The sequence below is a fragment of the Myxocyprinus asiaticus genome, chromosome 17 (genome assembly GCF_019703515.2).
Source record: "Myxocyprinus asiaticus isolate MX2 ecotype Aquarium Trade chromosome 17, UBuf_Myxa_2, whole genome shotgun sequence".
Lineage (NCBI taxonomy): Eukaryota > Metazoa > Chordata > Actinopteri > Cypriniformes > Catostomidae > Myxocyprinus > Myxocyprinus asiaticus.
Genome location: NC_059360.1, coordinates 47,895,001 through 47,922,527, shown reverse-complemented (window position 1 = coordinate 47,922,527; position 27,527 = coordinate 47,895,001). Strand labels below are relative to the sequence as shown.

Sequence of the window (27,527 nt, the reverse complement as noted above, 5' to 3'; positions counted from 1 at the left end):
GACATGGAAAGTGCTGAAATGTGACTATATATACTTTTTTCCGCTCAAAATGTATTTATTTCCTTTTTAGGAATGAGAAGAAAACAATAATGTCACAATAAAATGCTTGAACATTTTCCAAATAAAGCCTTCCACAATATAAAGATAGAAATGCACTAAAATATCACACCAACCCCAAGCGACACTTTGAACTCCACATGAAAAGCGCTGCAGACGTCTTGTTCTGCTTGTAGCGCTGACACAGCCCGCGCAATGATAGCTAATCTGAATTGCTGTTTTGGTGATCGTCAAGATTTGACGTGCTTCTGTGGTAGTTATATTTCAGAGATTTATCCAGAAGTACACTCAACCTCACACAGTTGTCCAATTGTGATCATGAAATACATGACAAATTGGCTTCCACATTCTTCACTGTCAAAGTTTCTTAAGATCTCCGTCTCTGTCTGATGTTTAGACATTAGTGTTTATCTTACCAGAACATGAGATCCGCTGCTCAAACTGTCACCTGCCTCAGACACACAGTTTCCCAGCTGTCAGTCGAGTATTCCTGCCTTTAGGACGTCACGTTTAGTTCAGAGTCACTTTTTCAAACCTTGCACATCCATGATGCCAATGGACAAAACTTCCAAAATAAGCCATGAATGAGCAGCATCCACTCCTGCAAGACTGCAACACACACTTTGTTTAGGGAAATGTTGAGTGCGGTTGTCTTGCAAGAAGAATGGGCGTCTTTTCTCGCCAGAGCCCCGGACTCTCGTTGGCTCCTGTTTACAGAGGGGGAGAGGGGCGTGTGGCATTGACACAGTGGAATTTCACAGGCAAATAGTCAGATCTGTGCCAAACGCTTATACCAGCCTGGCACAAGAATGCTACAGAATCAATAAAAGTGTATTTTGCAGCCTTGTGAAATTGCATCCTTCACTTTAATTGTATATTTCACCATTATTCAATATTTCCACACTGTCTGACGGACCACAACGGCCACCGACAAATGACATTAATTGGATCTGATTCACAGACATTCCTGCACAGGTTTTGGCAAAGCGGAGGAGGTACAGCAGCCAACACCAGCCGGAGCTCACTGCCCGAATACAAAGCAGAAAAAAAAACACGGATCTAATGTAAATAAACGCTGTGAGTGCAATACTGCACTCCATACTACTCAAACACACTGGACCTTTTTAAAGGAACTATTTCATTAAAAAGTCTTGTCATCATCACTCCCAACCCATTTTTATTTCTTCTGCCGAATGCAAGACTAGTTCTTTTGAAAAATGTCCAAGCAGCTCTTTTCCATACAATGAAAGTAAATAGTTAAGTTGAATACTGGAATACCTGGAAAACTGACTTATGATGAAAAGTGCTTGAGATTAAAGCGGATCGTTTCCTCCTCGTAGCGGCACGAGGGGGACCTGCACAATATTAGGCAGGTGGTGTTATTGTTGTGGCTGATCGGTGTGTGTATCAAGTTCTTACCTTCTCCCATCAGACTGTTGTTGTGACCACAGCTGGACTCTTCTCTCATGACCCTGAAACACACATACACGCATCATGAAATCAGGGCTCAACACCTGAACAAATACAAAACACATGTCACTTTACAGTGTCATCCTGACAGTTCAGCTTACTGTATATACAGTGGCCCTAAAAAGAATCTGTTCACACCGTCACACTGTCTGAATGTCATTGCATTACACAACAAAATATATCAAAGCAAGTGTATTCTGTGCTTAAATGCTGCTCGAGCTCCAACTTACCCCAAATTGCCTCTGTGCCTTAGACAGATAGTGTGCATTGTGATAAATGTTCTCTAGTGAGACTCGAGCATTCCAGCAGTGCCCGATCTGCCCTCAGACTCTAATCTTATCAGTCAGACAGAGAGGGAATTCCAGCCATTCCATCAGACAGAGTGAATCGGTGTTCCTTGCAGAATCGTGCCAGTCACTCTGCAACATACGATCAGGTTGTCGATACAGAAAAAACGGAAGCTAGTACGTCACTGGATTTTGAAAACCAAAACGAAGCTTCAACTTAACTATTTATTTATCTTTTCACAACCAAAACCCTGCACTGATCCCAACAGGGAACAAAATGAAAGCTTTAACTCGTGCACGGAAGGGAAATGACAATAAAAAAAACGTAGGGGGCATATTCTACATTTTTTAATCTTATCATTATAATATTTGTGATTACACTTTAAATTAAGGTTGTATAAGGTTGATTTCAACATATTCAAATACATTTTTTTTTTTTTTTTCCAATTTGGAATGCCCAATTCCCAATGCGCTCTAAATCCTCGTGGTGGCGTAGTGATTCGCCTCAATCCGGGTGGCGGAGGACGAATCTCAGTTGCCTCTGCGTCTGAGACCGTCAATCCGCGCATCTTATCACGTGGCTTGTTGAACGTGTTACCGTGGAGATATAGCGCGTGTGGAGGCTTCACGCTATTCTCCGCGGCATCCACGCACAACTCACCACGCATCCCACTGAGAGCGAACCACATTATAGCGACCACGATTATTATTGGACCACATTATTGGAGTCACTCAGCACGCCCTGGATTCAAACTCACGAATCCAGGGGTGATAGTCTTTACTCGCTGAGCTAACCAGGCCCCTGAAAAATGTTATGTTACCATTAGTAAATGCATTATGAACTAACACAAACTTACAATGAACAGTAATGTTAGCAAGTACAACCTTGTAAAGTATTAACATATTAGTCAAGACTTTTTGCAACAACAACAAAAAAGTCATTTTCCTCCCTCTCTGACGGCCTAAACTGTCCAGGTTTTCTACTGCACTCAAAGAAATAATTTTAAGATTTACGCATTTTAATTTAATAACAAAAGTCCAACAATTTAAATTGAGTTATCTTTAGTCAAATAAAAAACCTAAATATTTTAAATATTCCATCAAATTGAATTGAACAATCTTTAATTAAATAACCTAAATATTTGACGTTTTATTAATTAAACACATTTCAATTCAATAACAAAATTCCATCAAATTGAATTGCGTATTCTTTAATAAAATAAAATTAATAAAACTAAATATTTTACGTTCTATTAATTACAAATATTTCAATTTCACAACAAAATTCCATCATATTGAATTGAGTAGCCTTTAATAAAATAAAATAAAAAAATTAAACATTTTAAGTTTTATTAATTAAACGCATTTCAATTTCACAACAAAATTCCAATAAATTTAATTAAGTAACCTTTAATAAAATTAAACCTTTAAACTCTCCAAAAATTGGCCCCATTGACTTCCATTGTAAGTGTCGCCTTGTAACCTCCATTTATGTTTGTTCTTTTTTTCAAAGAAAAGGGGGGATGAGTCAAAATAAATGTTTATGGTAATCAACATTACGCCACAAATGCTTTCGACTGAGCTTAACTTGTATTGAACCCAGAATATTAATTTTAAAGGTATTAGCATCAAACTGATTTGCAAATAATGACGGTTTTTAGACATGCACTGATGTATCTGTCAAACATCGAAAAAATCAATGATATATTATGGACTATCAGACATCGGCTGATTGTTTAAAAACTATTTCGATTCTATTCTATTTCGAAATATATTATTTCTTGTCAAAAGGGGGCAGAAAAATGCACCTGACAATTATTTAACTAGCCTATTTATTATTATTATTTACATTTCTTTTGAAGTTGTGTATTTACTATTGATTTGAAATAAGGTAGCATAAAACAAGCAGAATCACCAAATTTTCGGTATCGGCAGATGTTGCTCTAAATAATCGGACATTGATATCGACACTATTTTTGTATCGGTGCATCCCTATTTGTTTTTTCCAACAGGCTTCCTGAACACTCCCCCATTCTCCTATTGGTCAGACAAACAGAAAGCCCCGCCCCAATCTGAACCCATTGGTTGAGTCAATGTTGCTGTTTCAGGCTGGTCGGCTGCTGACTCTGCACATTAAACTGGAATGGGATTAAGCGTGAAATTAGGCTAAAATTTGTTACAAAATGAAAACGTCCCCAAGAGCATTTTGCAATGATCGCTAAAGAAGGAAAGTATTGCAAAAGATCCTATTGCCTTCCTAAAGTGAGAAGATCATAGTCTCTGTATACACCAGAAATGACATCATACATACAGGCAACATTTAATCTCCCTGACTTCATATTAAAAACATGACCTTTTCCTTGAATGTTAGAATATCCTATACAAATATGTTGCACCACAGCAAAGATAAACATCACAAATAAGGTCTCTTTAACATAGAAATCAAATTAACTTTTGGAGTCTCCTGCTTTTCTCTTGAGAGTCAAGTATTCCTGTTACTCCTCTAAAGTTTTAAGAGAGATCTCAATAGAGAATTGGACACTATTGGATCTCATTATTAATTTATTTAGGCTATAACTGATCAGAACCAATCAGTGAACGAATGTGAAAAAATCTATTCATGTCACTAGGATAAATAAAAATTCTCACAACTATAAAACACAATTAAGGGACATTTCCCAGTGTCCAAAAAGAAAACTATACTCTATCATTATGCATTTCTTTTTCAGCTATATAAATGAGTGTCGGTCGTTTACAAAAATCTCCCTGTCAAAATCGCTCTGTGTTCTGTGTTCTCACACATTGTTAAACCAGAAAGTGACAATTACTTCCTCAATTAAAGCACTTCCAAAAGCCAAACACTCCCAGACGTCCAACAACCCTAAAAATACTCACACTGTTTTCCTCCGAAACGCTCCTCGCTTCCGCCGTGGCGAGACCGCCGTTGACCCTGCGACCTGAAACTGTCAGTATAACTAAACCCGAGGGATAACTCGAGTACTACACACAGCCCTGAGGTATAAACCAGACCGTCGAAAGGAGGTTTTCTCAAACACACTGCAGTAGAAATACAGAGAAAATGGATAATTGAAAGGCGAGCGCAGAGTATCCCAGTAACTTACTGCAGACAGAGTCTTTATTGTTTCAGCAGTCAGGTCTCTGTTTATCTTGGCTGACCTCAATTATACTCTCACCAATCAAACTGCCCACCCTTCAACAGAATTTACCAGAGAGAAAGAGAGAGAGAAGTTATTCTACTGAGTTTGCTGTAGAGTTGAGAAACTGAGAACATTCTTACTCGAAACCAGTTCCATTAACTTTTGGTTTTCAAACATGCATTATTCTCTAGTATTAAAAATACTTTGACAGAGTTTCCTGCGCTACTGTTGAGCGGCACTGCAGCACCGCTACTGAATCAGCAGTGAGAAATATACAGAGCGACCAGTGTAGTCTGATTCCTGAACAAATGATTCTTATGAGCCGATTCTTTTGAATCTACAGAGTGAAACATACAGCGTGACCTGAATAGTCAGATTCCCAAACAAATGATTCTTTTGAGTCGATTCTTTTGAATCTACAGTGTGAAACATACAACGTGACCTGACTAGTCCGATTCCCGTATGAATGATTCTTATGAGCCGATTCTTTTGAATCTACAGCTTGAAACATACAGCACGACATGTGTACTGTAGTCTGATTCCCAAACAAATGACTCTTTTGAGCCAATTCTTTTGAATCTACAGCACAAAACTCACATGCAGTGCGGCCAGTGTAGTCCAATTCCCGAACCAATGATTCTTATGAGCCGATTCTTTTGAATCTACAGCTTGAAACATAGAGCACGATGTGTGTAGTGTAGTCCAATTCCCGAACGAATGATTCTTATGAGCCGATTCTTTTGAATCTACTGCTTGAAACATACAGCACGACGTGTGTAGTGTAGTCTGATTCCCAAACGAATGATTCTTATGAGCCGATACTTTTGAATCCACAGCTTGAAACATAGAGCACGACGTATGTAGTGTAGTCCAATTCCCGAACGAATGATTCTTATGAGCCGATTCTTTTGAATCTACAGCTTGAAACATACAGCACGATGTGTGTAGTCCTATTCAAGAACAAATGACTCTTACAAGCTGATTCTTTTGAATCTACAGCTTGAAACATAGAGCACGACGTGTGTAGTGTAGTCTGATTCCCGAACGAATGATTCTTATGAGCCGATTCTTTTGAATCTACAGCTTGAAACATACAGCACGACATGTGCACTGTAGTCTGATTCCCACACAAATGACTCTTTTGAGCCAATTCTTTTGAATCTACAGCGCGAAACATCACATGCACGATGCGTGCCAGTGTAGTCCGATTCCCAAACGAATGATTCTTATGAGCCGATTCTTTTGAATCTACAGCTTGAAACATACAGCACGACGTGTGTAGTGTAGTCTGATTCCCGAATGAATGATTCTTACGAGCCGATTGTTTTGAATCTACAGCTTGAAACATACAGCACAACGTGTGTAGTGTAGTCCGATTCCCGAACGAATGATCCTTATGAGCCGATTCTTTTGAATCTAAAGCACAAAACTCACAGCGTGACCCGACTAGTCCAATTCTGGAACGAATGATTCCTTTGAGCCGATTCTTTTTAAACTACAGCTTGAAATATACAGCACTATGTGTGTACTGTAATACGATTCCAGAACCAATGACTCTTACAAGCCGATTCTTTTGAATCTACATCGTGAAACATACAGCGTGACCTAAATAGTCTGATTCCCGAACGAATGATTCTTTTGAGCCGTTTATTTTGAATCTACAGTGCGAAAATACAGCGTTACCTGACTAGTCCGATTCCTGAAGGAATGATTCTTTTGAAATGATTCTTTTGAATCTACAGCTTCAAACATACAGCACAACGTGTGTAGTGTAGTCCGATTCCCGAACGAATGATCCTTATGAGCCGATTCTTTTGAATCTAAAGCACAAAACTCACAGCGTGACCCGACTAGTCCAATTCTGGAACGAATGATTCCTTTGAGCCGATTCTTTTTAAACTACAGCTTGAAATATACAGCACTATGTGTGTACTGTAATACGATTCCCGAACCAATGACTCTTACAAGCCGATTCTTTTGAATCTACATCGTGAAACATACAGCGTGACCTAAATAGTCTGATTCCCAAACGAATGATTCTTTTGAGCCGTTTATTTTGAATCTACAGTGCGAAAATACAGCGTTACCTGACTAGTCCGATTCCTGAAGGAATGATTCTTTTGAAATGATTCTTTTGAATCGACAGCGTGAAACTCACAGTGCGACCTGAGTAGTCCGGTTCCCGAGCAAATGACTCTTATGAGACGATTCCTTTGAATCTACAGCTTGAAACATACAGCACAACGTGTGTACTGTAGTCCGATTCCTGAACCAATGACTCTTACATGCCGATTCTTTTGAATCTACATTGGGAAACATACAGCGTCACCTGAATAGTCCGATTCCGACTCTTATGAGCCAGTTCTCTTGAATCTACAGCGGGGAACATACATCGCGTTCAGAGTAGTCCGATTCATGAACTAATGACTCATATGAGCTGGTCCTTTTCATGAATCACTCCAAACGACTCACCAACTCACGAGTTACGGGTTTGAGTCAGTCTGACAAATCCTTTACTGAATGAACAAGGGTGGTTACTGATTTAAAATTTGACTCACTTACTGAACCCAAGTTTTTACTTTCAGTCATGATTCAAACTGAAGCAATAATCATTTTGAGTACTTACAGGTTCGTGAAACTTTCAGTGCAAACCGATAGCTATGGTGTAGGCCCAGTTAAAGATAGACTGCACACATTTGTACTCTGTGCTGTATGCAGTAAACAGTCCAGCAATATTCAAATCTGAACACTCTCTCTCTCACACACACACACTCACACTCACACATGCAAAATAATCTCAATATGCAGCATCTGTCTCCAAGTACACAAATCGCTATAATCTTTCCCAGAATTCCATGTGACATTATTTTCATTATGAGCTCATAATATACAAAGCGTCGCATAGAGATGAACTGATAACATGATATCTTCCCATCTGATCACCCATTGCGCTCTATAAATAAACTGTACGCATGCATACAGCATATGGACTCCAGCCAGCCATCTGTAATTGGTCAATAATCCTTTCCTGAAGAAAATCAGAAACACATTACATGCAGCTCCATTAACATTAATTCTTAAAATACACCTTACACAAACACCAAACACTCATAATATCATCATAAAAATAGACCTGGAGCTCAGCCATGTCAGCTAGAGTCAATTCATTCCTCAAATTTGACATTTTTGTGTATGTAACATCATGGGAAGAGTTCAGAATTAATAAACAGAATTTCTTGAAAGTGGAAAGGTCAAGATAAAAGTAAAAAAATAAAGACATTTTCCACAGACTACAAAGAATTACCAAGACAAAGCACTGTTTTTTTGATACCATCATGTTTTTTGGACCATTGTATTTCAAAATGCACCTTGGAGTGCAATGTAACTTCCATGGGAATTTGGAAATAATTCAGTACCACTGTATATAACAAAGTACCATGGTATTTTACTACCATATGACACAGTCATTGAACCATGGTTGGTAAACTTCTACTTCGTCAAATAACAGCAGAATTGAGGCACTGTCTCAGAAACGCTGCTTCCTCTGGGACTTTTTTTGGGCATTCCAAATTCTCCCCAATTTGGAATGCCCAATTCCCAATGCGCTCTAAGTTCTCGTGGTGGCGTAGTGACTCGCCTCACTCCGGGCGGTGGAGGACGAATCTCAGTTGCCTCCGCGTTTGAGACCGTCAATCCGCGCATCTTATCACGTGGCTTGTCGAGCGCGTTACCATGGAGACGTAGCGTGTGTGGAGGCTTCACGTTATTCTCCGCAGCATCCACGCACAACTCACCACACGCCCCACCGAGAGTGAGAACCACATTATAGCGACCACGAGGAGGTTACCCCATGTGACTCTACCCTCCCTAGCAACCGGGCCAATTTGGTTGCTTAGGAGACCTGGCTGGAGTCACTCAGCACACCCTGGATTTGAACTAGCGACTCCAGGTGTGGTAGTCAGCGTCAATACTCACTGAGCTACCCAGGCCCCCCCCTCGGGGACTTTTAACCCAGACAAGGTCGAAGTAAAACACTGACCCATTTAAAAACATCTACACCATGAAGACCAGAGTGTGAACTTTGTAGGGGCCTTGCTGCTTTGAGAAACTGACTGAATGGTGAATAGACCGAAATGGATTTTTCAATGGCCAATACCGATATCTACAGAGAGCAGGATGGTCGATGGCCGATATAAATGCTGATTATACATTATACAATTTAACAGCAGCAAATCAGATTTACACAAAATTTCTAAAGAGAAACAAACACATATCTTGAACTTGAAAAGAAAAAAACCTTGAAAAAAGAAAGTGTTGACCATCCATTGACACATCTATTGGTAGATTTTGGAACTGACACAAGGGAATGTTAATCGGCCAAGCGAACATGGTTATCGGCCGATATCGATAATCCCAAAATGGACAAATATTGGCCGATTAATCGGCCTGGCGGGTATATATCGGCCTATCACTAACAGTGAACGAGGGAGAACAGAAGTCTTGACAAAAAGACAAAATATCATCATACAGATGTTGAGATGCTCTCAGGTGGGCACGCTGCTACAAACAATTAGTGGTTGACCAGTGCGGGTTTTTAAAAGGTCAAAGCCAATATGCAGGAAACTTTTTGGCTGGTTAAAGTACTTTACTGGTGGGTCGCAAGCCCCAAATGGGCGGCAGGTCAGTTCTGATAGTGTCGCGGAGGGCATTGCTAAAAGCAAATAATAAATCATACACCATTATCAGAACTAAGTAAAAAAGGGAGGTGAAAACACTTCCCATATCGTTCGTCGTTCACGTCAAAGAAAGTGTGTCCAATCAAACACTATGGCATTTTGACCCAGATTCATTTGCCACTTGGAAGAAGTCTTAAATGAACTTAATGTTTGGTGCATACTGGATTACCAGACAAACACATGCTCCATCATGCATGATGTTTAAGATTCATAAAAACAGATAAGATATACATTATACATGAGATATCCTTTAGTTGGATGAAATGCAGGTGAAACAGCAATTAACCATGAATCCAGAACATTTGCACAGAAATACAACAAGAAGTTCAATGTTTGTCATCTTGACTATGTAACTGTAATGCAAGATCAACTACAACTAGAAGTTCCAAAAAGGGTTTTACAGCCTCATGTCATAGGAAAAATACCTTTTTATTCTCTAGTTACTTTCTGGTGCTTTGAAGAACCCACCAAAAGCTGATCTGAAGACTCCAGAATGAAACTTCAAGAACTTTTTTTTTTTCTTCATATAGTCAACTCAAGAATCCTACAATGCTAAAAGCATGCTCTTGATAAGAATGAAAGGTGGGCCAAAAATGATACACATAAGCCCTTTAAGTTTGCTCTTATGATGCAGTAAATCTCAGATCATCATTTAGTCTATCTGCATCTTCATCATATTATCAGTGAATGTCAATGGAAACATTTACAACTAAATGTCATTAATTACATGCATCCTAAAAGTCTTCAAGCAAGACTGCAGACCAAAAACAAGTCTCAAAGAACAATTAAAGTTCTTGTATTGCACACATTTTTTAAAACTCTATAAACATCTGAAAACCCAGTTTGAATCTTTAATTCTGCTCTGCCCCTCCAGAACTCTTCCAGAACAAACACTTACCGATTGTGTTCCTCAAAATGTTTAAAGGTCACTCGCAGCTCGCAAACAATTATTCCCAGCGGCTGCAGGTCCGAGAGCGTCTCTTCTGCACGGTGAAGATCATGTCACATGCGGCACAAACTCGAAGTTGCGCATAGACTGTTCCGGTGTACGTGTTACTTTTCTCAGCGCTGGGTAGAATGGGCCAATCACAGTCGTTTGAGATCACTATATGATATTGATATTTTAAAAGTCATTTTATAGAGATTGCATTGGCAGATTTTTTTTGTATGTCAGGTCCTAAACTTTGGAATTACTGTCTTTAAATTAATACGTTATTTAGTGTACATATGTTTCAAATAAGACAAAAAAAAAAAAAAACAGCCTAAGATTGAATGCGGCTCATGGGAGGATGAGGCTTTCTCAGCAGTCTGTCGCCCCCTGCACCCAAACAAAATAAATACATCAAAAAATAACCATAACAAATTGAAGATTTATGCATTCCGATTTCATAACAAAATTCCATCAAATTGAATTGCATTATCTTTAATAGTAATAATAATAATAATAATAATAATAATAAAAACTACATATTTTAAGTTGTATTAATTTAAATTCAATTTTGTATGGAATTTGTTGCGAAATTAAAATATGCAAAATCTTAAAAATAGGCTTTTATATATATATATATATATATATATATATATATATATATATATATATATATATATATAATTATTCATTTTATTTTTAATTTTTTTGGAGGGGGGTCTGGAGGAAACCGTGATTTGCCAGTGGCCTTTTAAAATACATTAATAATAAGAAAACTATATATATCGATATTAAATATTATTTCAGATTAAAATGTTTTATGTTTAATTGTGTTTTTAACACAATAGTTTATTTGTTTATTTTTTTATTATCATCATATCATCGTTGCACTGCTGTGGATGCAGTTTGTGTGTTTTTTTTATTTTAGTTCGTTCTCAAATAATTAATAATAAATAAATAAATAAATAAAAAGATTACCGCAGAGTAATGTGTTACTCTCAAAGTAATGTTCTGAATATATCAATCTGCTTATATTGCATTAATCAACACTATATCTTCGTTATTCAACAAACTAAAGTGCTGTAATTATGCAGATTTTGGGTAAAATCTCAGGGGAACATTTTGTTCTGTAAATGTAGTAGTTTATTATCCAGCCAAGGCTGAAAATTGATCATTGGCATCATCAGAACACAAAAAAAATTACACTTACTACACACCAGAGTAGTACATATCAATTGCAATACATACCGTATAATATGTTTAAACATAAAAGGCAAAAAAAATAAAAAATAAAAAAATAAAAACATGCTTTTTTTATTTTTTTTATTTTTTATAGAAGGCCTATTGCACATGGAACAAAAGTTGTTTTTATAAATGAACTTTGTGGTCTTTGGTATCCTACAGTGTCATCCTAATGGAAGAAGCTGAAATTCCTGATTAAGAGGATTTGTTGTCCATCGTGATTGACAAGGCCTTTCTGTGTACTATCATATTGTACACAGACCATCATTTTGAATATTAGGCTACACATGGACCTACATAACTGACACTCCTGGTTATCTGAGGCCAAGATGAAATTTCTGAATGAAATACTGTTTGAATGGAGATGCGACGGCGCCCTCTATAGGTCAAGGGCCAAAACCAAACTGCATTTTTGCACCATTTTAAGGGAACGGCAGGAAGGAGACGCCACTCGAAAAGCCATTCCAAACTAAATTAACAAAATGAGTATTTTCCACGAGGGGCTCTTCCGCAAGACTGTTAGGCAAAGGGTATTCATACAGTAATGCCATGCTCCCTTCAGGGCTCTGCCCTTCCGAGCGAGTAGGCCACGGGCATAATCTCTTTCGACTGGAGTTCTGAAAGAACAGCTAAATGAGATGAGCAATAGACATCAAATGTACCACTAAAAACGCATACGAAGTCTGTACACTTCAGCTTTATTGAGTCTCTCAAAGATTAGTGGCTCTAAGAAATCATAAAAGACATAAAAAACAACTATGTACAACTTTGCATTGTGGGGGGGGTATAATATATATGTATGTATATGTATTTTCATCACAATTCTGTCATATATGCCATAACACCAGTTTCCTAAAAAGGCAGAACATTTAAAAAGATCACAAGTACAAAAGGAGTTTATAAACATCAAAAATAAAGATTTCTAAAATATGTAACTTATCTCTAAGCAGTTATCCAATGTTATCATGTGTTTAAGCGTAAATGTTGACAGGCAGAATTTCATAGTTACTGATAATCGAGCTAGTTAAAAAGAAAACCATCCATAACCTTCAAACAGGTGTATTCTGAAGTACAAGTAAATGACTTGAATCTTGACTTAACTTTGTGTGGTCATGATTTGGATTTTAATCAAATATTTACCCCTGAGAACAAGCCAAATTAGCCAATATATAAACTCGATCAAAGAAAAGCCATCAGTTGCATAGTTCTCTGAGAAGTGTGGCTTTCAAACGTAGAAGAAACAATCCAGCTACCATGCTGTACAGTTACCAGCCTGTCTACTCAAAACAAACATAATCCAACCAAGTGAAGAAATACATTTAAATTAAAGCATATACGAATTCATATTTCACATCAAAAGCTATGGTACGGTTTTGCGCCCTAATAACGTGCGGCGCTCGTTCAGATGGGCTTAGTGGTGCTGTTGTAGACCAGTTTCTCGTTCTCGTAGGTGTGAGCGTTGTTAAATGCAATGAGCTGATGTTTGCTTTGATGTTTTTTCTTGCCCTTCATTAGGCAACATGCGATAACAACAAGCAGGCTGGCTATGGCGACACCCAGCAGTATGGTGATGGCGATGGCAGCTGGTGACAGACGGAGAGACACACAAGTCATGATAAGTCAACACATTTTAGTAACTGTAGCCTTACCATTTCTGTAATTGCAAAAATAATCACTGTTTTCAAACCCTGTTGGTTGTACAAACAGATAGTCCCGCCCCAAACTCACACCACTGGTCGACAAATTTCGGGGAATGTTTTCATAGCGCCACAGAGACATGGTGTTTACATTTTTAGGAGAAATCGATCTAAATATAGCTCAGTGGTAAATCACTCTGCTTATTAACCTCTTCAACTCTGCGGAACCGCCAGCAGGTCCAAAAGGGGGCGCTATGTCGTGAAAAAAGTTTACGCTTAAAATGTACAAGTCTCTGAATACAAAAGTCAGGCATATGGGGTATCATTTGAAAGCTTAGAATCTTAACTTTTCATAAGTAACCATCACTTCTGCATTTGTTACTTAAAATAACAAAATAAGGCCTGAAAACATTAAGGTCGCAAATCAGCGCCACCTAGAGGTCATGAAGTAGAAATATTAATATGAATATATAAGTCCTTCAAATAGCCCTTACATAGACAAATCAAGTCATATATCAAATGAAAGCTCTCATTCTCAGGAATGCGACTGTATAGTTTATTTTGTTGCCATATATACCAGTTTGAACGATTTTCAAAAGAATCACAAAGTGAAATATGATATCGGTAAGTCATCAAATACAAACATCTCTATAATGTGCCGATAACTGCTTCTGTAAGCCCCAAATAGCTGAAAACTTTATATCTGCTTTTACCTTAGGAAGTTCTCTAAAAAATTAGCCATTTTTTTACTTGTCTGTGAGCTTGCTTGTGTGAAACATAAAACAATTTTATATCTTGGATGTCCAGGACAAAATATGCGGTCCATCAGGTAAAGCATGCTAAACATGGTAAATATATGTTATCAACTACTGATGATAAAATGTTATATATCATCACAAAGGGGAGGATCTCAGCTTTCTAATGACGTCTAGATTAATCTTCTAGTCCACTCAGAGGCCGAGATATTCAATGAGAAAATGAGGGTGGTGCTTGAACTGAAAATTAGACTGAATGTCTATGGACGAGCACATCTGTGAGGGCTGAAATGAGTTAGAGCGCCACCTACATTTCAGATCTGTATATTGTGATGGAAGATGATAGAGACAAAATTCTTTTTTCTAGTGCTTTCTGAAATCTAGTGGAATAAAATAAGACTTTTTGTAGGGAGACGGGGTGAACAAAACCAGAATTACATGCTTACAAAGTTAGTAAAAAAAGATTTAAAAAAAAAACAATTCATCATAAGATTTTAAACATATACAATATTATTTACGAACAATTGGAGCAGCCAAAAAAGCCCCAGAGTTGAAGAGGTTAAACTGTTCAGCTTAAAATCAACATTAGTGTAATTTCTGGAAAGGAAAAACAAAACAAAATACAAAAAAAAAAAAAAAAAAAAAATGCTTGTTTTACGGACGTCCACAGGAATGAAAAAGATTGAAAAAAAATAATGCATGGCAGAAATTACACACTGCAGCTTTATATTTATATATATTATAGCATTGTATAGTATTGCAATTCAATTCACAATATGTTTCCCATAAGTAATGTATTGCAAAATGTGTCTATGTGAAAGAAAGGCAGGTGATGACAAGATATTTATGTACAATCTTTATAAAATTAGTTTTGGTGAGCAGCGTTACCTGTATGATTCTTGCTCTCTTGCTTGTCAAACTGTGCTTTTCTGGCAAACACATCAGTGTCTGGAAATAAATAAATAAACATAAACTTGTTTTTACTAAACATATACAAAGCAATGGTGTGAAAACAACACTGAGCAGCTAAGCGAATTTACAGCCTCACGTTTCTTAACGACAACATAACGTTATGAGTTAAAGTATGGAGGATGAAACCTGACAAAATAATAATAAAAAAAACACAAATAAATAAATGTCTAAACCCACATATTCGTGCAATAAATATATAAATAATTAAATGTGCGAGGAGATATACAAATAATTAATTAAATAAATAAAAGCACCGATCAATGCAAAAATAATACAATATAAAACAAACAAATGGTTGGGGAAATGCAAAATTTAAAGTTAATTTTAAATTCTACATTTCTATATTTCTGTAAGTAGTTCCATATTTATTTTTCCTTTGCGCAACATGCTATTCAGTGTGATTTATGTATTTATTTAATTATTTGTATATCTTCTCACACATTTAAATGTTCGTATATTTATGTAATTAATTATTTGTATTAGATGTAGACCGATATATCGGTTTTTATCTATTAATCGGTGCCGATAGTTGATTTTTGGAACTATCAGTTATCGGCAAAAATCTGTCAATAGTTGCCGATAGTTTTTTCATCATTTAGTAATTTCAAAATAAGAGTCCCCAGTGTGTTTCGAGCTTGTTTATACTTAAAAGTCCCGTGTTATTCACCAAATCTTAATTTCTTCTGGTTATTATTGGGATTTTGGTTGAACAAAAAACTGAATCTGGGATTTTATTCATTTTGGACTCTTTCTCTTTACCTGTGATAATAAATAATCCAATTTTTTTTACATTCTTTAAATCAATTTTAAAAACTATCGGCCGATTAATCGGTTATCGGCCTTTCCCCACCAACTCAGTTATCGGTATTGGCAAAATCCACTATCGGTCAACCTCTAATTTGTATATCTCCTCGCACATTTAATTGTTTATATATTTATTTATGCACAAATATGTATTTATTTATTATTTTTGCAGGTTTTGTCCTCCATTTCAAGGACCCAATCATAGTTTTTGATGTATTTAATTTGACCCTCCTTGAACGTGTTTTTAGGAAGCCACTGATTATAACATTTATAACATGATTTATAAGGATATTTTGTTTTGGAGTGAATTTTGTGTGACAGCAGTCTATGGGGAAATCTTCACATTTTGCTTTGAGGCGACTATTGTTTGACTTTCTCAAGCTGTGACATTCAATATGCATTTTACCCACCAAAACTGATGCTGTGATACAGTTCAGAGTGTCAGCCACTGTAATGTGTCGTTTTGAACCATTTTTAATCATTAAAAATAGCTGTTGTTGATTTAATTGCTGTAAACAAATGTTGAGTCTCTGAGGGTAACGCAACAGTATGACAAGCTATGAAAGGATTAAAGCTGAAATTTTATTTAAAAATATTACAACAAAATTCTGCCAAATGCATTTAAACAAGGTAAAATGTGTCAAACAGAGCTGAGAGTTTTGCAGCTGAAATCATCATCAAGTTAGCCAAAATAATTCATACAGAGAGGTGTAGATCTTTCAGTTTCAATTCTGTGGAAATCTGCGGCCGTTATGGGCCTCACTATTGGACAAACTGTATGCCAAGTAGTCAATGAACATAAAAAGCAAATAGTGAGACATTAAAAGGTGGCCAATAATTGAGCAAAGCTCACCCTTCACTGAACCGCATGACGCCATACACTGCTCCTCCGTTTTAAAGCGGTTTTCATTGCCGCCACAACCTCCAAAGTTAAAGCGAAGACAGCGGCGTTCATACGGATTATAGTACCAGTTCGTGAAACTGTCCCGACAGGGACCCGTTATTGGCTGCTCCACACAATGAGCTGTAAGAGGGAATTAATTACTCGTTAATTCATGTTCATTAAATCATCATTTTAAAAGAGATGAGGCAGTAAAAGTAATTTATCGTATATTGTAACAGAGCAAACTATAAATCACCTTTAGATGTGTCTAGTGGAAGATCAATTAATCGCCCGAACTTCTTCTTCACTGAACAGAAACAGAGGAAATACTGTTATATCACTTGAGCAACATTTTATTATCCAGTAAAATAATATTTAAGAAATAGAGAACATTTACTGTAAATATTGGCTAAAGTTATGACAATATGAAAGACACAAATTTACATGAAAAATGCACTGATTATTTTGATAATTACTACACATTTAAACAGAAAGTCAAAGTAATGGTAAAACAGTATTTTATGGAAAATGAGTCACAGGTGTGCCGACATGCAAAGATCCCCTGAACTGCAACATATTACTCACTTTATCTCAATAATACTCTGTAATTGGACGCTTTTACTCACGGAATAAAATACAAATGAATTATGAACATAAACACAACCGTTACTCATGCACCTTAAATTTGATTTTATTATGCAAATTCATGATGTTGCATCATTTCGCTAGAGCAGGGCTTTTCAAACAGGTGTCCGTGGAAAATGTCAAATAGCAAACATGTAAAAATGTAGAAAAACCCCCCTGAATTTCACATTATTACAGTTTCATTCTGCTTTCTAAAGACTGTTTGGAAATAATAAGACTAGGCATGATTATCTTATTCTGTTCACATCCATAGTTTTTAAAAGTGAAGTGTGTAACAACAAATATATAGTGTATGTTCTCACAGTTGGAGCACTCTGCTTCCTCGTCCGAACCATCACTACACTGCGCTACTCCATCACATTCAAGTGCTTTTTCGATGCAGCACTTATTAGAACACTGGAACTGATCTGGACCACACGCCTCATCACACTGTTCACCTGTGCACGTTACAAACATGGAGAAAAACAAAACATTGTAGAAAAGTTCTTTCCTAAATAAAAAATGAATGCTAAATAAAATATGAGCATGCTACAATTCAATTCATTGTTGCCGTTTGCACTCAAGAACTTACCGTGATCGTGGATTGGACCAAAACTTTCAGATGGGTTTGGGTTTATAACTGCAATAGTAAGAAAATATTCCTGATAAAACATCAAATATCAGCAGTGATACCTTCTATTAGTGATCCGTTTGGACATTTTAGAGCTAGCCGTTTGTTTTGGTGGCATGCTGCAGTTGTTTATGTTTAGGGATTGGAATTGTAGGAAATTGAACGTTTCTGTTTCTGATTCAATTAACAAATATTTTAGTGCTTTTTAAGGAAACAATATTTGGAAAGAAGAAATGCAATTCTTATTGTGTTTACTGCCCTCAGCAGCAGCCTGTTGCAAAAATGATGCAAAAGGAAGGTTTACACACTTTTATTTATAAATATATATATATATATATATATATATATATATATATATATATATATATATATATATATATATATATATATTGATAACACAACAATTCTTGCTTTATTTCGAGTCAGACATGAGGGAATGCATTACATTCGATTCAGTAAGTTTTTCATTCACTAAAAAGAATCGGCTCATAAGAGTCATCCGTTCGGGAGGTACTATAGCGATGCATGTTTTGAGTTGTAGATTGAAAAGAACTGCTCATAAGAGTCAATCGTTCATGAATCTGATGAACACTGGTCGTGCAGAATGGTTGGCATCGTCGATTCAAAAGCATCAGCTCATAAGAGTCATTTGTTTGGGAATCAGACTACACTGGTCACGCTGTATGTCTCATGCTGTAGATTCAAAAGAATCAGCTCATAAGAGTCATTTGTTCGGGAATCGGACTACACTGGTCACGCTGTATGTCTCATGCTGTAGATTCAAAAGAATCGGCACATAAGAGTCATTTGTTCGGGAATCGGACTACACTGGTCACGCTGTATGTCTCATGCTGTAGATTCAAAAGAATCAGCTCATAAGAGTCATTTGTTAGTGAATCTGACTACACTGATCGCGCTGTATGTCTCATGCTGTAGATTCAAAAGAATCAGCTCATAAGAGTCATTTGTTCGGGAATCGGACTACACTGGTCACGCTGTATGTCTCATGCTGTAGATTCAAAAGAATCGGCACATAAGAGTCATTTGTTCGGGAATCAGACTACACTGGTCACGCTGTATGTCTCATGCTGTAGATTCAAAAGAATCGGCTCATAAGAGTCATTTGTTAGTGAATATGACTACACTGGTCACGCTGTATGTCTCATGCTGTAGATTCAAAAGAATCAGCTCATAAGAGTCATTTGTTAGTGAATCAGACTACACTGGTTGCGCTGTATGTCTCATGCTGTAGATTCAAAAGAATCAGCTCATAAGAGTCATTTATTAGTTAATCTGACTACACTGGTCACGCTGTATGTCTCATGCTGTAGATTCAAAAGAACCAGCTCATAAGAGTCATTTGTTTGAGAATCAGACTACACTGGTCACGCTGTATGTCTCATGCTGTAGATTCAAAAGAATCAGCTCATAAGAGTCATTTGTTTGGGAATCAGACTACACTGGTCACGCTGTATGACTCATGCTGTAGATTCAAAAAAATCGGCTCATAAGAGTCATTTGTTAGTTAATCTGACTACACTGATCGCGCTGTATGTCTCATGCTGTAGATTCAAAAGAATCAGCTCATAAGAGTCATTTGTTAGTGAATCAGACTACACTGGTCACGCTGTATGTCTCATGCTGTAGATTCAAAAGAATCAGCTCATAAGAGTCATTTGTTTGGGAATCGGACTACACTGGTCACGCTGTATGTCTCATGCTGTAGATTCAAAAGAATCAGCTCATAAGAGTCATTTGTTAGTGAATCAGACTACACTGGTGGCGCTGTACGTCTCATGCAATACCCTCCCTAGCAACCGGGCCAATTTGGTTGCTTAGGAGACCTGGCTGGAGTCACTCAGCACACCCTGGATTCGAACTCGCGACTCCAGGGGTGGTAGTCAGCGTCAATACTCGCTGAGAAACCCAGACCCCCTATATGAACCACATTTGACAGTTTTCAATAGGTTTCCATTCACAAGCTCAATACCTGAAACTTTGTCACAAGCGTTTTGGCACTCGTTGAGCGTCAGATAGTTATTGAGGTTTGGTCTGCAGCCTCCAAATTTGAATTCCTCACATTTCTCAGTGATGGCATTGTAATGCCAGCGCATGAAAGACCCTCGACACGGACCCTCTTTCTTCGGCACCAGACAGTGATCTGACGGGAGAAAAAAATCTTTAGTCTTGTTTGTGACACTTTTACAAAACAGTAAAGATGTAAAAGAGACAGTGTACGTTTAATGTTAAAAACACATGACAGTAACATTAAAACATCAATGCAGTTATTGTTGGTGGAAAGTCTGGAAACTATTAATGACTGGCATGGATGAATAACATTTCACTGACAAGAGAGGTTTAAGTCTTGATTTATGAGTCAATAAAAAGGAAGTTGTGCATAAGGAGATCTTTGTGAACGGGTTTACAGAAAACAAACCAGCACTGATTCAGAGAAAACTAAAATGAAGAGATGCATAAATGAATGCAACACTTCAGATATAATGAAATAAGCAAAAATAAGTTGCAGAGAAATATTCTGAAGATGATGTAATCTTTGATATGATCTTTAGGTTTGGTACAAGTGACAATTGTGCTTGCATCATTTTAATTTTTAACCAACTAGAAGTCAGATACATGACTTTTTCTACCATACCACTATAACTGTGTGTGTTTTGTTCTTTAAGAATTAAATAGTTATGAGTTGCCCAGTACATACTAGTCAATACTGTACAGCAATATAGGAATATTCTGAATTAAATAGAATTCTTAAGCTCTATCAACAACATCAATTACATCCATCTGATTTCAAGTTGTCCATTAGTTAGAGCTACAAACATGTTTCCCTGCCATCAATAAGTTGCCTACACTTTTAAAACACAATGCATATAATGATTTGGCCAACAGCTGGTCTTAAAAGAAAGACAAAATAATATAAATAATTCAACTGTAACAAGAATAATTCAAATGTAAACAAAGACATTTTAGGCCAGTGTTTGTACTTTAAAAAATAGAATTAATGTAATCACTGACTGACTTAAACTGGTTTAATATTCTGTTTCATCGTTTTTGATGATTAGTTACTTTCAAAGACTCGTGAAAAGATCTCGCCTTTTACAAACTCTCAATGACAGGAATGCTCATTATCTGTGAAACTCAAGCCGCAAAACCAGTCGCACCAGTTTCACAATCACTGCGGCGCAAGTGAATTCTTGTTTCTACTGAAACAATGAAACCTCATGCAAATGTAACAGGCACAGACAACAATTCCAGAATCACTTCCATGAGAAATAATGACATGGTGATCTGACGGTCCAGACAAAGCAAAGAATATTCAGTACTGATACACATACAGGAAGGGAAAATATTCTGGGTAAATCAACAGTACATGAAACAGTAAAAAGTTATATTTAGTAACTATCATTAACCTTTTCGTGACTAAGGTCTAAATACCCCTGCTGTGCCTCCTGGAGTGAGTTTTTTTTGCATGTGACACTGCACAGCCGGTAGAGGGGGGCAGAGTTTAGAAGAGTATTTTCTTTTTTTAATTTTTGATTTCTTGTCATAACACAAAATACTGTATATAATATAGTAAACATGAACAAATGGGTCTGCTGTCCCGTTTTTGTTTTATTTATTCCATTTTTATAGCTGTATCAGCAGTCCAGTTTGCCTATATGCACTCTTTGACTTCTCAGATATTGTGTTGTGTTGTTTTTGTGTGTGTGTGTGACAAGCACTAATATAAACAGACTTGGCTGCGTGCATCATATAATCACACTCGATCAGCATGTTTTCACTGTGAGTATACAAGTTTTAAACTGTTATCGTGGTGCTTTTGTGATAGTTTGGCTCTCTGTTTCAGAAAACAAACATATTATATGCCTGAAAAGACTGTTTGAGTTGCTTTTTGTGTGAATGAAAATCAAATCTGCACCTAATCAGCATGCGTGGCTGCGTGCATGGGAAGGTCGCATATGATGGCTGTGCATATACAAGCTGTGAACTGTTATCATGGTACTTTGGTAACAATTTGGCTGTTTGTTGCATATAATAAACATATTAAGTGCTTGAAGAGTCTTTGAGTAGTTGTTTGTTTGAAAAATGACTACCGCTACTAATGTAAACAAATGGCAGCATGCATCAGAGGAAGACCGCGTTTGATGAATTGACTGTACGTATACGAACTTTAAACTTTTTATCATGGTACTTTGGTGATGAGTTGGATGTACGTATATAAAATAAATTTATTTTGTGGTTTAAAAGACTGTATATGAGTAACTGTTTGAGCGAATATAAATTATAGATGCTTGACCAGTGCAGCCTCTGTCGGCGCAAAAGCCGATTTGAATCTGGCAGCTTGTAACGTAACTGGCTGTTGCAGAAACCCATATCTGTGATGCTGCTCTGCAGGGCCCAGTTATTAACCGTCACATATGTGTGATGCTACTCTGCGGAGCCCAGTTATTAACCGTCACATATGTGTGATGCTACTCTGCGGAGCCCAGTTATTAAACATCACATATGTGTGATGCTACTCTGCGGGGCCCAGTTATTAACCGTCACATATGTGTGATGCTACTCTGCGGGGCCCAGTTATTAACCGTCACATATGTGTGATGCTTCTCTGCTGGGCCCAGTTATTAACAGTCACATATGTGTGATGGTACGTATGAAATGGTTAAGGTAGACGAGCATGCTTGAGATTAAATATGTGGCAAGTGATGTTTGAAGAAAAAGAAAAATCAAGGGAAATATTACTATTTGGATGTCATTTCCAATCAACATTATGCAAAAAAGTGTGAAAATATGTGTGAATTTAAGACACATAAACTGTTAGCTATGTTTTCACATTCACAATTAATTACGAATGACATACAAATCACGTACTGTACGTGACATTTTCAATTTAAAATGGTGAATTTCGCCAAATGGAGAATAATTTGCACCCTTGGACATTAATGTCGGTCGGTATAACATTTCAATCATAAAACAGTGGTCAAATATTGCGTGTTTAGATACTTACATCTTACATGACACTAACACTCTTAACCTGAACTGCTTGCTGATGCGCGACACTGGAATAATCCATGGGGTTCCCGCTTAGCTTCTAAAATTTAAGTCCCGCCTTCATTGATTTGATTGGCTATCTCATATGACATTGACGAGCAGTGTTAGACTACTGAGCATGGTAAAAATAAACTTATTTAAACCATGTTATTCCTGCAACAACTTAATGACAATTAGACAGCAGTGCATAATGGACTGCAGCAGAACAGCAACAAGATAATCAACTTCAACAATCTGGCCATATCTGATTATTGGGGGGGACTTGTCTATACTTGTCTATATAATGTATACTGTGGTTACAGCCCTGACATGGCAACAAAACTACATCTGGTAAAAAACCGAATTAAGTTTTTACATTGAAACCTTTTTGAGTAAAAAGATTAGAGTCTCTAGTTTCATCCGACGTGCAATTTTAAAAATCTGAGCGATTTATCGTGAAACGCTACACTGATAAACATAATGACCATTATAGTGGACAATAGCGCTAGTATTTCACAAATCATTCTATATTTACTGTGCATTTTCACATTGATGAAAGCAAAATGTTGCTTTCAGAGGGTTTATATGGAGTTAGGATGAAAATAAGGTGCATTTCAAACTGTTCTGAGACCAGTGCAGACAGACAGCACACTGGAGGTTAAGTAATGCACTAAATAGGGAGCAAGGGAGCATCCTATAGCTCTCTATGCAGTTAAGTGCATTCACTCCTAAAATCTGATCAAAAGTTCAGTTTCAGGCTGCAGATGATGTTTGGATCACTCAACATGTTTGACAGACATGTGACAATGATAATCAGTACATAGATTCAGAATTTATAATGTATCATTTTATTTTAACATGGTTGGCAGTGATTGGATGATGCTGGACATTACTTTAAATCAGAATTAATTATGCTAATTTGTGATGTAATGTCTGTAACGTCTCAAAAACATAAATAATCAACACTCCTGGAAACATAATGAACAATTTGATTTAAAAAAATCTTACTTTGTATAGCTTAGTGTTATTTAAAATTTCACAACTTAGTCCCGATGTCCACATATGAGGACATACATTTTTAGAATGTATTTTTTTTTTGCATGTTTATTAGGTGCTACTAGTTACAAAAATCTAAAAGAGAAATGGAAAACGCACACAGCAGTCGCGCTCGGGTCTCAGGAGGTTTATGTGGCAATGAAGAAAAGTGGTTCTGGCCAAGATGTGTCAGTTTAAAGTCAACAAAAATAGAAGTTTACAACCCATTTTACTTTAAATTTAGGGCAGAATTATTATTATTTATTTTTTTTGTAATTCAGCATGAAGAATTCCAAACCTAATGATTTGCTGAACTATGTTGTGTGTTTATGTACTCACGGAGTGACTGTTCTGGAGTCAGAACTAACACTGAAACTTCGGCCGAGCCTGTCTGTCCTCCATCATCTGTGACAGTGAGTCTGAACTTATACATCCCAGGAGAAAGATTGGAGATCATCACTGCATCCTCAAAATAAGTTTTCTGAGAAAATAATTAACAGTTAAGAGACTTTAGATGTTAATGTTGCACATAGTTCATCAACTTATATAACTGGTTCTGTATCATACTTCAAAGTTTCATTCTGTGCCATTTGAGTCATCATTGAGTCTCCTGGTGGTCATATGTAACATTGTGCTTCATGTGGATTATCTAATGATCAATACAGCCGATTACCTTGTGTGTGGACTCGTTTGAAAGATAATCACCTCCTCTAAGTAATGGTATGTGATATTATAAGCAAATGTGGCATATAAGCAACACCAACATAATTTTCAAATACATTTGTGTGTGAGTAAAACAAATAGGCTGGTTGTATTCTACTCTTTGAGCGCTTTCCAACAACATATGACACATGGCTATTTGATCAGTTTGATGTTTTTACTGATTGCAATAAAATGTACATCACACATTTTTTTTTTTAAATATAAATTAACAAAATGGAACACTTCTGATTTATCTGCAAATTTCAAAGCATTTGTTCAGTTTTAGTCATAATGTCTACATGTATTGTAAAGTAGAGCTTCTAATCTTTCAAACGATACCTATTTTGTGTTGGTCAAGACTGTAGTTATTAATATTTATATGATTTATATTTTCTCGTGGGCCCATCTGAGCTTAAAGGGTTAAGCGCTGACCTCTTGTGATCAGACTCTTTATTGAAGCAAAACATGTTAAAAGTTTTTAAAGGAGGACGTTTTACTGTGTGCAGTTGTCTTCTTATCTTCAATCACGACAAGAACCTAGGCACAAACCCTTATTGAAGTTGTAAATAAAAACATACCATCCAACAGAACACACTCACCGATAGGGTTGGGAATCGTAGGGAATTTTACGATTCTGGTTCCTCTTAATGATTCTGGTTCCAGTAACAATTCCAGTAATTCTTTTAGTACTTTTTTTTTTTTTGAATAATTATTTAGAAATGAGAAATGCGGAGGGGCCTGTGTAGCTCAGCAAGTATTGACGCTGACTACCACCCCTGGAGTCGTGAGTTCGAATCCAGGGTGTGCTGAGTGACTCCAGCCAGGTCTCCTATGCAACCAAATTGGCCCGGTTGCTAGGGAGGGTAGAGTCACATGGGGTAATCTCCTCGTGGTTGCGATTAGTGGTTCTCGCTCTCAATGGGGCGTGTGGTAAGTTGTGCATGGATCGTGGAGAGTAGCATGAGCCTCCACATGCTGTGAGTCTCCGCGGTGTCATGCACAACGAGTCACGTGATAAAATGCGCGGATTGACGGTCTCAGACGTGGAGGCAACTGAGACTTGTCCTCCACCACCCGGATTGAGATGAGTAACCGCGCCACCACGAGGACCTACTAAGTAGTGGGAATTGGGCATTCCAAATTGGGAGAAAAGGGGATAAAATAAAAAAAGAGAAAAAAAGAAATGAGAAATGCAATTCATGTTGCATTTACTACCCTCTGCAGTCTGTTACCAAATGATGAGATCATTTCCGATTTGTACAGAGCAGATATAACCAATAAGAAATAAATTTAATACAGTTCTTGTAAAAGGTGTGTTTGCAGACTTTTCAGAGATATACATACAACCCAATAATAGATCCTTACTCTATTTTATATTTCATATTTCGTTAATTCATTTATTATTTTATAAAATCCCACTTATTACAACAAAACTTGTGTATCTTTAATTATACATTGTCATATGAACAATCAGTCAGTAACTGCACTGCTTGATTTAATAGAGACGCAGGTCATCATTAAATAAACAGTAACAGTTCCAGAGATAGTTTAGACTGTGTTCTGTTGTCTAATGTTGTTCTTCAGGCTTGTGAGACTTCAACAGTTCTTATTTAGTTTCGAGTTGGACATTCATTACTTGCATATCAGTATAAAGATTACTTGTATACTGGAAACGCTGTATGTTTCGCGCTGTAGATTCAAAAGAACTGGCTCATTAGAATGATTCTTTTGAGGATCGAACTATATCGGAAGCACCATATGTAACTGGCTCCTTTGAATAATTATTTTGGGAATCGATTTTTACACTGTAGAGTCAGTCGAGGGCAGCGCTGCTTCAGAGATGTACTGCTAGAAACACTGTCAGAGTATTTGAGGACGGCGTTCCAGCCACATCGGTGGAAAATTGCACGCTGGAGAACCGTTAACGGAACCGAAATTGCAAAGATCGTACGATTCCGGAATTTTTTAAAGAATGGAACCGGTTCCGAACAAGATCCGGTTCACGGTTTCCAACCCTACTCACCGACATGACAACTGGCAGATCCCCGGACACCAGATCCCACTCATATTTTACAATCTTTTTATCGTCTGTGCTCTCGATGCCGTTAAGAGTGACATCGTCATGAGGTTGAACGACTCTGTCTTGACCAGCCACTGCGACCGGTGGTTTGTCCTCCTCATCTGAAAGAAAATCAAAACATTATGCAATAGAAAACAATAACTGTGGGAATTGCACAGAACGTGATAGAGATGAAGCAAGCCACAGCACGTGAGAACATAATGCAAGATGGATCTTGTATGTGGGAGATCAGCTGATGGACATCAGTGAGCTAATAGAACAAAGTGTCATTTCATACAAAAGACATGAATGACATTTATACTAAATGTGATACACAATGAGATTCTACACAGTTGGGATGTTCTACTCTAGTGTACTCTTTACATTTGACAAACATAACTATCAGCAGATTAACACAATTTAAAATGCATACTCTTTACAGCACACAGACTTTCATCCAATCAACTGGACCCTTTTCACATTTAAAAAAATAAACGCCAA

At 37.1% G+C, this 27,527-nt stretch overlaps 2 protein-coding genes across 2 annotated transcripts in view; both read right to left on the bottom strand.

Annotated features, from left to right (window-relative positions):
• The window catches only part of LOC127455000 (pleckstrin homology domain-containing family G member 3), a 75,865-nt gene extending 65,186 nt beyond the window's left edge, over positions 1–10,679 (bottom strand). Inside the window, exons 1-3 of the mRNA XM_051722516.1 lie at positions 10,607–10,679; positions 1,758–1,946; positions 1,477–1,529 (exon numbers count right to left, since the gene is read on the bottom strand). Coding sequence (XP_051578476.1) covers positions 1,477–1,529; positions 1,758–1,795 — 91 coding nt within the window. The 5' untranslated portion in view covers positions 1,796–1,946; positions 10,607–10,679. The remainder of the gene's footprint in view (positions 1–1,476; positions 1,530–1,757; positions 1,947–10,606) is intronic.
• Positions 10,680–12,559: 1,880 nt separating this feature from the next.
• The window catches only part of LOC127455186 (kunitz-type protease inhibitor 1-like), a 17,598-nt gene continuing 2,630 nt past the window's right edge, over positions 12,560–27,527 (bottom strand). The window contains exons 3-11 of the mRNA XM_051722861.1: positions 26,991–27,148; positions 24,605–24,746; positions 20,175–20,345; positions 18,146–18,193; positions 17,877–18,011; positions 17,186–17,236; positions 16,900–17,070; positions 15,159–15,218; positions 12,560–13,461 (exon numbers count right to left, since the gene is read on the bottom strand). Of these exons, the coding sequence (XP_051578821.1) occupies positions 13,280–13,461; positions 15,159–15,218; positions 16,900–17,070; positions 17,186–17,236; positions 17,877–18,011; positions 18,146–18,193; positions 20,175–20,345; positions 24,605–24,746; positions 26,991–27,148 (1,118 nt within the window). The 3' untranslated portion in view covers positions 12,560–13,279. The remainder of the gene's footprint in view (positions 13,462–15,158; positions 15,219–16,899; positions 17,071–17,185; positions 17,237–17,876; positions 18,012–18,145; positions 18,194–20,174; positions 20,346–24,604; positions 24,747–26,990; positions 27,149–27,527) is intronic.